The 13,220-nt window shown below is 42.8% G+C and overlaps 2 protein-coding genes across 2 annotated transcripts in view; one reads left to right on the forward strand and one right to left on the reverse strand.

Moving 5' to 3' along the window:
• zanl (zonadhesin, like) overlaps positions 1–7,011 on the forward strand; it is a 37,275-nt gene extending 30,264 nt beyond the window's left edge. The window contains exons 42-52 of the mRNA XM_029666443.2: positions 31–278; positions 467–596; positions 807–1,008; positions 1,481–1,642; positions 1,848–1,978; positions 3,090–3,292; positions 3,430–3,565; positions 3,703–3,849; positions 4,422–4,515; positions 4,731–4,771; positions 6,520–7,011. Of these exons, the coding sequence (XP_029522303.2) occupies positions 31–278; positions 467–596; positions 807–1,008; positions 1,481–1,642; positions 1,848–1,978; positions 3,090–3,292; positions 3,430–3,565; positions 3,703–3,849; positions 4,422–4,515; positions 4,731–4,771; positions 6,520–6,617 (1,592 nt within the window). The 3' untranslated portion in view covers positions 6,618–7,011. The remainder of the gene's footprint in view (positions 1–30; positions 279–466; positions 597–806; positions 1,009–1,480; positions 1,643–1,847; positions 1,979–3,089; positions 3,293–3,429; positions 3,566–3,702; positions 3,850–4,421; positions 4,516–4,730; positions 4,772–6,519) is intronic.
• Positions 7,012–7,432: 421 nt separating this feature from the next.
• The window catches only part of LOC115133326 (trafficking protein particle complex subunit 14-like), a 28,350-nt gene continuing 22,562 nt past the window's right edge, over positions 7,433–13,220 (reverse strand). Inside the window, exon 11 of the mRNA XM_029666444.2 lies at positions 7,433–10,603. Within this exon, the coding sequence (XP_029522304.1) occupies positions 10,447–10,603 (157 nt within the window). The 3' untranslated portion in view covers positions 7,433–10,446. The remainder of the gene's footprint in view (positions 10,604–13,220) is intronic.

Genomic DNA, 13,220 nt, shown 5'->3' on the forward strand with positions numbered 1-13,220 from the left:
TCTCTGCCACCCCCCCTTACCCCTCTCCAGAATTCGACAAGTGCAATATCCACGGCGACCCCCACTACCGTACATTTGATGGGTTCACCCACCACTTCCAGGGCCCCTACACCTACACCCTGACCGAGGGCTACTCCCTCCTCAGCTCACTGGCCTCCCTCCAGGTCAGAGGGAAGAACGTCCGTCGCAGTGGCAGCAAGAAGATCTCCTACCTGGATGAGGTGTATGTCGATGTCTATGGAGTCAGCATCCGCTTCCTGCAGAAGAAAGTTGTCCTGGTGAGTTCAATATAATATAATCCAACCATGCCTGTTGCCTTGGCGACGGTAATCTAGCTCTAAAACCATGAGACTCTCCTCTCTGTTACCTTCCAGGTCAACTATGACATCACCATGAACAGTTAGGACCTCTTGTGTCATCTCCATGAACAGTTATAACTTCTTACGTCCTCTCACTACCCGTGTAGGTGAACGGTGAGCGTGTGGCTCCTCCTCTCAGTCCTAGAGACGGCCTGACCATCACGATGAACTCCAAGAACGTCCAGCTGGTCACCGACTTTGGCATGACGGTCCGCTTCGACGGCAAAATCCACGGAGGTGAGAGGGAGGGAGGGAGGGAGGGAGGGAGGGATGACGTCACGTCCATAGAGCAGCTACAAAGATTTATCAGACGGGCTAGGAGAAGAACAGTGTGGTCTAGAAAGTTCATTTAATTTACTTAATCATTTAATTAATAAAATGATGAAATATCTTATTAAGAAGAGCACTGCTTGTACTCGTGCAATACTCCTTCTCCCTCCCTAACAGAGGTGATCCTACCCAGTACATACAAGAACAGGGTGAGAGGTCTGTGTGGGAACTACGACGGATCCTCCAAGAACGAGTACATGAAACCAGACGGAACTGTGACGCGGAAACTTGACGAGTTCGGCGAAAGCTGGAGAGTGACTGACAGGCAGGGGGCGGAGCTAGTGACAGCAGACCTCCCCAAGATGGTGCACCTGCACAGGTGGGAAGGAATCACTCGCTTGTATATAAAAACATTTAATTCATTAATTTATTTGTTGGTTCATTCATAATCTATTTATAAACACAACCGACTGAAAAATAGGTTTGTTGAGATGATCAAGTGTACATAACTAATTATGACTCTCCTTCCTTCGTTTTTTTTCTCCTTCGCTCACCCTCTTCTTCAACCTCTTCTTCCCCTTCTTCTTCGCTCTCTTCTTCACCCTCCTCTTCACCCTCTTCTTCCCCTTCTTCTTCGCCCTCTTCTTCAACCTCTTCTTCCCCCTCTTCTTCACTCTCTTCTTCACCCTCCTCTTCAACCTCTTCTCACCCTCCTCTTCAACCTCTTCTTCCCCCTCTTCTTCAACCTCTTCTTCCCCCTCTTCTTCGCCCTCTTCTTCCCTCTCTTCTTCCCTCTCTTCTTCGCCCTCTTCTTCACCCTCCTCTTCAACCTCTTCTCACCCTCTCCCTAGGCGTGATGTAGAGACAGACCCAGAGTCTGGCTTTGAGACAGCAGGTTGTACTGACGCTCAGCTGGCTGAGTTGAATGGTAACAAACAGTGCGGAGCCTTGTCCGACCCTACAGGACCTTTCGCTGGCTGCCACACCCAACTACTGCCCAACAGCTTCCAGGAGTGAGTAGAGACTGTGTGTGTGTGTGTGTGTGTGTGAGAGAGCGAAAGAGTGTTTATGTGTGCTACAGGTGGGTATGTTTGATATTTTTCTCTCAACATATAACTTGAATTTATATTCTGCTTTATATGTTCATACAACTGTGTTCGGATCTGTGTGTAGGTCTGCACTATTCCCTCCACTCACTGTCGTGTGTGTGCGTTTTAGGGACTGTGTGTTTGACCTGTGTGCGGATCAGGAAACCGCATCTCTACGTTGTGACAGCTTTGAGGTGTACGCCCAGGCATGCCAGGAGGCCGGTGTCAAACTGGGCAACTGGAGACAACAGCTGGGCTGTGGTAAGACACGCGAGCGCGCGCGCACGCACGTGCACACACACACACACACACACACACACACACACACACACACACACACACACACACACACACACACACACACAGAAGGAGAGCTGGGATATGCAAAAGACACATTTCCAATTCACAAATGCGTATTAATACACACTTGTGCAACTGTGAAATATAAGCACCCAACAGATTATTATTATTACACACACTAATATATGTCATATATAAATGTGATTACACACACACACACACACACACACACACACACACACACACCTTGTCTCACATACACACATTACTACAGAGATGTTATTAAACATAAATGAACGCATGCATACGCACACAGACACACTCTCAAATGTGTGCACACACACAAACACTCGCGGACACAAACAAGCACACACACAAGCACAAATGTACGCACGCACACACTACACTACAGAGATCTTATTAAACACACATAAATGCACACGCACACTCACAGACACACAAATGCATACGCAAACACACATGCACTAATGCACACACACTCTGGTATTACACACACAAATTATTATATACACACAAGTACACACACACAATCTATCCGAAACACAACCAAAATACATTCCCTCACTGCTGTGTTCTTAATAAATGACGTTTTTTTTCTTCACTTGTAATCCCTAGCAAACTGCTAAACTGATTCTGCCAAATCATTTTGGCAGTAATACTTATTTTCAACTGCCCTCCTCTCAACACCCCTTATGTGTTTGTTGCTAATCCTGTGTCCTCACTTTCTCCCTCCCCCCCTCCCTCTCTCTTCACTTACTCCCTCACTCTCCCCCTCCTCTCTCCCTCTCTCTTCACTTCCTCCCTCACTCTCCCCCTCCTCTCTCCCTCTCTCTTCACTTCCTCCCTCACTCTCCCCCTCCTCTCTCCCTCTCTCTTCACTTCCTCCCTCACTCTCCCCTCCTCTCTCCCTCTCTCTTCACTTCCTCCCTCACTCTCCCCCTCCTCTCTCCCTCTCTCTTCACTTCCTCCCTCACTCTCCCCCTCCTCTCTTCACTTCCTCCCTCACTCTCCCCCTCCTCTCTCCCTCTCTCCTTCCTCTCCTCCCACCTAGTCCTGAGCTGTGTGGACAACAGTACCTACTCTGAGTGTATGTCCCCTTGCCCCGCCTCCTGCGCTGACCTGGCCGCGCCCTCCGATTGTGACTTCACTGCCTGTGTTGAAGGGTGCCAGTGTGCCCCCGGTTTCGCCATGAGCACAGGCAGCTGTGTGCCCTATAGCGAGTGTGGCTGCAACTACCTGGATAGATACTACCCGGTGAGTTAATACAGCTGTTGCAGAACATTGCACGGTGTGGTGTGTATAACTCTGTCTCTTTCCTCGTACATGTCTCTCTCTCTACCCCATTTGAATGTCTCTCTCTCTCCCCATCCCTCCATTCCCTTCCTACCCAGCTCAAGGAGAAGTTTGTGACAGAGGACTGTGCCCTGTCGTGTGAATGTACGGCCTCGGGCGCCGTGTGCCAACCCAAGGGCTGTGCCGACACACAAGTCTGTACCATTTTCGACTACGCGCGTGACTGCTACAAAGGTGAGTGTGTGTCTTTGTGTGTGGCTACTGAAACATGCATTTGTGTCCCTAGTAGTTGCAATAAGAACAACTTCAGTGTGCAAAATGGACTGCCATGTCTTTGATAATAAACGTACCCTCTCGCCCTCTCTTCTCAGTGAGTCCGTGTCTGAGTTACCCCTGTCTAAATGGCGGTACCTGCTCTGACACTAACACTACAGTTGACTCATTCACCTGCCAGTGTAAAGAGGGCTTCGAGGGCAACCTGTGTGAGATCGAGAAGACCGAGACCAGCGGAGGCCTGGGTACGTGATTAACTGGAGCTGATACTATACCGTACTGTACTATACTATTCTGTACTGTATTTCACTGTACTGTACTATACTGTACTGTATTATACTGTACTGTATGGGACTGTACTGTATTGTATTATACTGTATGGGACTGTACTATATTATACTGAATGGGACTGTACTATACTGTACTGTATGGGACTGTACTGTATTGTATTATACTGTATGGGACTGTACTATATTATACTGAATGGGACTGTACTATACTGTACTGTATTATACTGTATGGGACTGTACTATACTGTATTATACTATACTGTATGGGACTGTACTATACTGTAATGTATTATACTATTCTGTACTGTACTATACTGTATGGGACAGTACTATACTGTACTGTATTATACTGTATGGGACTGTACTATACTGTACTGTATTATACTATACTGTATGGGACTGTACTATACTGTACTGTATTATACTATACTGTACTGTACCCGGTAATCCTTATTGGGACCTAGCAGTTGTTAAAAATAGCATACAGGCATACCAGTGTTGTAACTGTCTCCTCCTTCGTCCCACAGATAAGAACACGATCATTCTCATCGCAGTCCTAGTGCCTCTGGGAGTCATCATCATAGCGCTGATCTGTGTGTTATGCTACAAATGCTGTCGAACGTAAGGACTGTACAACAACCACTAAAACACAGCCTATTATCGTAGTGCAAAATCTACTCTTGACAACATGAAATAATCAAAGATCAAGTTGACCATGGCAGTTTGCTTTATTATTCAGTGTACAGGACAGAAAAAAGCCATTGTCACCTGTCAGTGCAGTATTTGTATTCCTATGTAAATGGATGCTAACTCTCTAAACCATTTGGTGTTTACAGGAACAAAACAACCGAGTGTGATTCTGACAACACAGATTCAAGTAAGTGCCTATCTCAATCTCACTTAAAACATGTCAACTTTTACCTTCACTTACATTATTTTTTACCTACTTAGCTAATATTATCCCAATAAAACCAGGCGAAGGATGTAGATGGGAAGGATATAGTAAACACTGAATTTGAACCAGTAGAACAAAGTTCCCATTTTAAATGAGTCAATTATTTTGAAGCAGACTATTGGCAGCCAGCTAAAGAGAAAAGCACAAGAAAAACACCTGTCACCCGTCACCAACCTATTCAGCTGATTTATTACAGAGGCAAGTGGACCTTGCCGTGCCATAACCTCAACCCTTACCTTAACCTCACTGATATTGTAGCGGTATTTATTAGAGAGGGGTAAAGAAAGATTTTGTTCGGGCGCCAGGCAGGTATTAACCATGCCGAAAGGAAAAGAGTAGAATAGAGAGAGTACCACTACCAGACCCACACACATCAGCAGAAGAGACTGCCTAGAGTGTAGCCTGTTTACCAGATAGCCAGTGGAGAGAAAAGAGAATACACACCATATAAAACCCACATCACAGCACAGGGGTAACCCAAACAAGAATACCTCATACAATAATACTAATACTAATAATGGCAGAGCAATTCAACAGCAACTTCATACAAGAACGAACCCAGTCATCAACATAGGATTTACAATAATCTGTATTATTTTCTAGTTTGTGAGTGCAGAGGGTATGAATGTGGGGGGTGTTCATCGACACAACAAAGGCCTTAAAAATGTCCACAGTCTTCTCGGCCACATGTCATTAGTACACCCCACCTCAATACAGTTCACATAATATACAACTTGCAAGCAACCTACTAAAATGTCCATCCAAATACTTCTAGCAGGGAAATAATAGTCCAGCTCTAATGAACTTCAATGGGAAGTGCATTTAAAAAATAGAGAGTCTGTTGCAGGGTAAAGCACTGGAATGAGAGGGAAGAGAAAGAGAGAGAAAAAGATAAATCTTAGCTGTGGTCTTCAGGCCTGCCGGTGTCTGACTGTCCGATGGTTTGTTGGTTTGTTTGTTAAAGCTTCGCAACAATGTTGCTACTAATCCATGCGATCCATAACGGACGCGGTCCCAAACAAAAACAACCACGATCTAAATCGATCACACCGATGATTGAGTTAAATACGTTATAAACTACAAACGCTGAAAACAAACAAAACTTCTGCAGCACAGCACACACAATCAAACTGTCGCGCCACCCAAGAGTTCCTCCCCAAAGAGCTGAACGAGCTCTCTTTATTTCCCCCTTCCTTACTGCTCATGCGCTCTTAAAGTGGCAGCGCACGGTGAAGGCTCCGAGCAGATTTCGCCACAATATAACACTAACCTTAACCTAACCCTTGTTTCTAAACATAAACTTAAACATAACCTTCAACCTTATGCATAAACTTAAGTTTTTGTAATTCTATGAAGCCATGATCAGGAGGGAAATTGTGAAATCAATGCTCATACTGTGAAAAATAAGTGCTTTCGTTCTTCCACTGGATTGCATGACAAGTAGTTCTGCCCTCCTATCCTTCCCAACTAAACCCTTGATGACCTTGGTGACCTGACCAGGAGAAACTCCTGGACCGACCTAATAGTACCTGCCATAAAACAACAAATTCATGATAATAATAAACATTACACCTCTCTCTCTCTCTCTTTCCCTCTTTGTCCTTCTTCACTTTCTCTCTCTTCCTCTTTCCCTCCCTCGCTTATAATTCTATGAATTTAATTTCTACTAGGCATCCAATACCACATGCACCTTAAGGACAGCGAAGTCATGTACGAAAACCTGGACAACCAGCAGAAGAACACAAGCGACATCATGACTCCCATGTAGATGGAGAGAAAGAAGAGTAAAGAACATAAGAGTTTCATATTTACTGGCAGATGAATGTACGGATATCACACACACACGCACACAAACACAGAGACAGACACACACACACACACACAGAGACAGACACACACACTCAATCACTCACAAACAATGCACACCAATTCAGAACAGTCCGTAACGTCAATGTTACATATTTGCCACATTATTCTTTTTGGAATTTGTTAATATTATTGTCATTATATTATCTGCTTTTATTAACTTATTAATGCTTTTGTTGTAATTTGAGAATGTATGAATTACGAGATGTGATCCAGGGAAAAGTGAAATTATAAAATGCCTGAAGTGCCTGAGATGTAATTTATTGAAGTGTATTAAATTGTTGCTGCAAGCTTAACATTACTTGTCATGTCAGTCTTGTGTCTGCCTTACCTGTCCTACAGTAACACACCTGTGTCTGTCTTACCTGTCCTACAGTAACACACCTGTGTCTGTCTTACCTGTCCTACAGTAATGCACCTGTGTCTGTCTTACCTGTCCTACAGTAATGCACCTGTGTCTGTCTTACCTGTCCTACAGTAACACACGTGTGTATGTCCCACCTGTCCTACAGTAACACACCTGTGTCTGTTTTACCTGTCTTACCTGTCCTACAGTAATGTACAGTAATGCACCTGTGTACACGTGTGTATGTCCCACCTGTCATACAGTAACACACCTGTGTCTGTTTTACCTGTCCTACAGTAACACACCTGTGTCTGTTTTACCTGTCTTACCTGTCCTGCAGTAATGTACAGTAATGCACACAAACTTCCCAATCGCTCCAACTGTATTTATTCACACTTCAAGAGTGCAACAAACGAGGAGTGACCCAAAACATTTTTTTTTTAACCCAACACTTTTCCCTGACAGACGTTTGCATTCAATGCATCTAAAAACAAGCAAGACCTAAACTAAGGCCTAGTGAGACTGCTAGCAAACAACGTGCCACAGTACATCTGTGACACAATCAACTGCATTTGTTGTTTGTGTGTCCAAAGAACCAAGAACAATACAAGTCAAATCAATTCAAGTGCTTAACAACAATGACTGTTAAAAACAAGTCACTAATATACATAAACAATCATATTGTGAGCTACTTTGGTCCAAGTAGTAATATAATACATTGTTTTAAAATCACAAGAGGAAAGGAATGGAAATGTTTGTGACCAAACTTGTGTTCATCAAGTGTTCGGGAACAATGAAAATTGAGTTGGAATGGTTTTGTTTTTCAGTTAAATTCCAGGCTTAAGGAAATAAAACATCTAAACAAAATGAAACAAGAAACTAAATAACACACATCCTCTGCACACACAGTCTTGGGTACATCTATTTCTTGTCTTCATGTAAAGATATAGAGATAAAAACGTCTAAATTAAACATAGAATACACAAGCAAGTACTTTGTGTCCAGGGAAAATAAGGCATAATACGCCCGGTTTATACCTGGTGTTAACATGGGTCCTTTGTCCTGATCTTGTCTACATTCTGTATGTGCCCACATTTCCAAAAATGTGTCTACATATGGTATTAAAACGTGTCTGTTATCCATCCAATGTGTCTGCATTGTGACCAGATTTCCTGATCCCTTCCTTTATGCTAATTATTTCACTACTCTTTCAAAATAAGATTTATTTATGTATTGTAAGACACATATTGATGTAATCAGTCAATGGTGCCACCTGTCAAGGATTTTAATGGGTGGAATAATGTACTAAAATGGTTTCTCTGTCCAGATCCGTCTACACTTGTAAGATACAAAGACACAATGCGTACCTGACTACCTCCGGAGGTGGGCAGAATGATCTGATCAAAATCACATCACAATGTGTCTTTTGATTGTCAACACCTGTCTAAAAATGTGGGCACAATCAAAAATGTGGAAGCGATCAGGACAAAGGATGCATGCTAGAACCAGGTATAAACAGGGCTTTTGACACACAGTAAAAAAAGTAAAATCTGATCGTTTGAAATGTCCCCAACCTCACATTGTAATTTACATCAGGGATAAAGACCCATTGGTCATTTCCATTGGCAAATTGAACCAGGAAATAAAATAATATTTTAGACAAACATACAAAAAACATACAACAAATGCTTAAAGCGCCACAAACATACACACACACACACACTTATGCACGCACACCTGCACACACACACACCATTGTTCAATGTTCTCAACACAAATGTAAACGTAGCTACAGTAACGGACGTTACGATTTCTAAATAATCCACTATTCTGGATTGTTACCCAGGACTAAATCCCTAATAATAAGGTAAAGTGTGAATGAATGGCATAACAGCAACAATCAACAGGATCAACCACTGTAATCAACGTTTTAACAGCTGTGAACAACAGTGTAAGACTGTGTCCCAAATGGCACCCTATTCCCTATCTAGTCCACTACTTTTGACCAGGGTCCATAAGTAGTGCACTTTATAGGGAATAGGGCGAACAGCAGTATAACAAGGGAAAGGGAAATTATTTGTTTCCTATCATGGAGTGTGGACTATGAAGTTTGTGTTACGGAGTGTGTCCTTCTATGTACAATATGTGTACTCTGGAGTGTACTAAGGAGTATAAGCACTTTTAAGACTTTTAAGCAGAAGTAAATGCTGATAAAATAAAATCTAAATTATACAAATCGGACAATAAATATATTTAGCATAAACTAAAAACATCTCTAGTAGACTACTTATTTAACTACTAAATACAGTGTCGAGACTGTGTGGCTCCAAGCCACTAAAATACAACACATTCTAATAAGAGTGAACTCGATGACACTATCCACGGGTGAAACAGATCTAGCCTGGTCCCAGATCTGTCTGTGCTGTCTTGCCAATTCCTATCGTGACAATGACCATAGGAGTTGTGAAGACAGCACAAACTGATCTGAGACCAGGCTAGAGTTATTCCACAATGCAACAGAACTCAAGCCTTTCCCTGTGGTCTCCTGCTGCTTTTTTTAATCACAAGTTTGACATCCATCACATTAGATAAGTGTATCTAACAGTGTGTAAACTAACAAAATCCAGTTTTTCAGTAACAAAATTCAGTCTTTCACTAATAAAATCCAGTTTTTCAGTAACAAAATCCAGTTTTTGACTCTTAAAATCCAGTTTTTGACTCTTTAAAATCCAGTTTCTCACTAACATAATCCAGTTTTTCACTAAAAAAATGATTCTAACATCCAAGTATTACATTACATATACTGTGTAAAATGTATACCAGTGTATAACAATATGTATTAACAAGGTATTGGCTATTACCATAACCCTGTACGGTAAACACAGTAATCTACAGGGAAAAAGTTCTCAAAATGCTTCTACAAATAGTCTGGATATGTCTTCACCCTGTTTAAAACCTTAACAATTATTTACACATTAAATTACAGCATTACACAAGGAATAAAACAAGGAATGAAATGGAATGCTGACATTACAGTGATATAAAAACATCAAATGTTGTTGAGATAAAAATGTGAAATGATGTTGTTGAAAGTAACTTCTCCAGTGTCTTCAAATTATGTGGCTCACGTACAGTCAATCATTCAGTGTGTGTCAGATAGTCTATCTGTCTGTCTGGTAAATCATTGTTCATGCGTGCCTTGTAGGATGTAGGAAATGTTCAGCATGAGAGATGACTCTCTCTCTCTCCCTTTTTCTATCTATGTCTCCCTTCTTCCTCCCTTCCTTCACTCCCTCCCATCTTCACAGTCTCATTGTTTCTACCTGGCTCAAGCACCAGCACTCCCCTCTCTTCCTCCACCTCTCCCTGTCTCTCGCCTTGTCTCTCAGTCTCTTCCAGGTTCCAGCACCAGTACCTTACACTCTCTCTTGGCGATCTTGTCCAGTGAGAGGACCGGCCGATCGGGGGGGAGGTAGAGGGGTCGACCCACTGGGGATCCCACTGGAGGGGTGATGGCCCTGCGCTCCATCACACTGCCCGTCCTAGAACACACACACACACACAGACGCAAATGCAAAGAGACATACGCACACACACACAATGGGGATTAGGAGAGAGGTCAGAGAGTCAGAAAGAGGTCAAGGAGTCACTGCCAGAATTGAGGGATTACAGGGAGTGTGTGTGTGAGTGTGTGCGTCTGCGTGTACGTGTGTATGAGTGTGTACATATATGCTTATGTGTGTGTATGAGTTTATGCACTGCATGTATGCTGATGTGTGTGTATGCGTATGTGTGTGTGTGTATGTGTGTGCATGCGTATGTGTGTATGTGTGTGTATGCGTATGTGTGTGTGTGTGTATGTGTGTGTATGCGTATGTGTGCCTTTAGAAAATATTCACAGCCCTTTGTCTTTTTACACATTTTGTTGGGTTACAGCCTGAATTTAAAATGGATTCAATTGAGATACGAGTCAAATTCATTAAAAATGAAAAGCTGAAATGTCTTGAGCCAATAAGTATTCAACCCCTTTGTTATGGCAAGCCCAAATAAGTTTAGGAATAAAAATGTGCTTAACAAGTCACATAATAAGTTGCATAGAATCCCTCTTTGTGCAATAACAGTGTTTAACCAGATTTTTGAATTACTACCGCATCTCTGTACCCCACACATGCAATTATCTGTAAAGTCCCTTGGTCGAGAACTGAATTTCAAACACAGATTCAGCCACATAGACGAGGGAGGTTTTCCAATGCTGTGCAAAGAAGGGAACCTATTGATAGATGGGTAAACATTTTAAAAGCAGACATTGAATATTCCGCTGAGCATGGTGAAGTTATTAATTGCACTTTGGATGGTGTATCAATACAACCAGTCACTACAAAGATACAGCTGTCCTTCCTAACTCAGTTGCCGGAGAGGAAGGAAATGAGGCCAATAGTGACTTTGAAGCAGTTACAGAGTTTAATAGCTGTGATAGGAGAAAACTTAGGATTGATCAATATTGTAGTTAATCCACAATACTAGCCTAATTGACAGAGTGAAAATAAGGAAGCCTGAAGAGAATAAAAATATTCCAAAACATGCTTGCAAACAAGGCACTAAAGTAATACTGCAAAAAATGTGGCCAAGCAATTAACTTTTTTTCCTGAATACAAAGTGTTATGTTTAGGGCAAATCCAATACAACAAATTACTGGGTACCACTCTCCAAATTTCAAGCATGGTGGTGACTGCATCATGTTATAGGTGTGGCTGTAAATGCTAAGGACTGGAGAGTTTTTCAGGATAAAAAAAAAGAAACGGAATGGAGCTAAGCACAGGCAAAATCCTAAAGGAAAACTTGGTTCAGTCTGCTTTCCACCAGACACTGGGAAATGAATGAACCTTTCAGCAGGACATTATCTTCCTCTTTGACATTACAGAGTATGTTTGGTAGATTGTTGACAAAAAATGACAATTAATCCATTTGAATCCCACTTTATAACACAACAAAATTTGGAAAAGTCAAGGTGTGTGAATACCTTCAGAAGGCACTGTATATACACTGCAAACGTATGTGGACACCTGCTCATCAAACATCTCATTCTAAAAGTTGGCCCCCCCTTTACTGCTATAACAGCCTCCACTCTTCTGGGAAGGCTTTCCACTAGATATTGGAACATTGTTGTGGGGACTTGCTTCCATTCAGCCACAAGAGCATAAGTGAGGTCGGGTACTGATATTGAGTGACTAGGTCTGACTCGCAGTCTAAGTTCCAATACATCTCAAAGGTGTTTGATGGGGTTGAGGTCAGGGCTCTGTGCAGGCCAGCCAAGTTCTTCCACACAGATTTCGACAAACCATTTCTGTATGGACCTCAATTGTGCATGTGGGCATTGTCATGTAGAAACAGAAAGGGCCTTCCCCAAACTGTTGCCACAAAGTTTGAAGCACAGAATCGTCTAGCATGTCACTGTATACTGTAGTGTAAAGATTTCCCTTTACTGGAACTAAAGGGCCTAGCCCGAACCATGAAAAACAGCCCCAGACCATTATTCCTCCTCCACCAAACGTCACTGTTGGCACTATGCATTGGGGCAGCTAGTGTTCTTCTAGCATCCACCAAACCCAGATTCGTCCATCAGACGGTGAAGCGTGATTCATCACTCCAGAGAACGTGCTTCCACTGCTTCAGAGTCCAATGGCGGCGAGCTTAACACCACTCCAGCCGATGCTTGGCATTGCACATGGTGAACTTAGGCTTGTGCGCGGCTGCTAGGCCATGGAAACCCATTTAATGAAAGCTCCTGACGAACAGTTCTTGTGCTGACATTGTTTCCAGAGGCAGTATGAAACTTGGTAGTCAGTGTTGCAACCGAGAACAGACAACCTTTATGCGCTACACGCTTCAGCACTCGGCGGTCCCGTTCTGTGAGCTTGTGTGGCCTACCACTTCGCGGTTGAGCCGTTGTTGCTCCTAGCACTTAAAGATGACCAGGGCAGCTCTAGCAGGGCGGAAATTTGACGAACTGACTTGCTGGAAAGGTGGCATCCTATGACGGTGCCACGTTGAAAGTCACTGAGCTCTTCAGTACGGGCTGTTCTACTGCCAATGTTTGTCTATGAAGACTGGCTGTGTGCTCGATTGTATACACCTGTCAGCAACAGGTGTGGCTGAAAT

The sequence above is a fragment of the Oncorhynchus nerka genome, linkage group LG8, assembly GCF_034236695.1.
Source record: "Oncorhynchus nerka isolate Pitt River linkage group LG8, Oner_Uvic_2.0, whole genome shotgun sequence".
NCBI lineage: Eukaryota > Metazoa > Chordata > Actinopteri > Salmoniformes > Salmonidae > Oncorhynchus > Oncorhynchus nerka.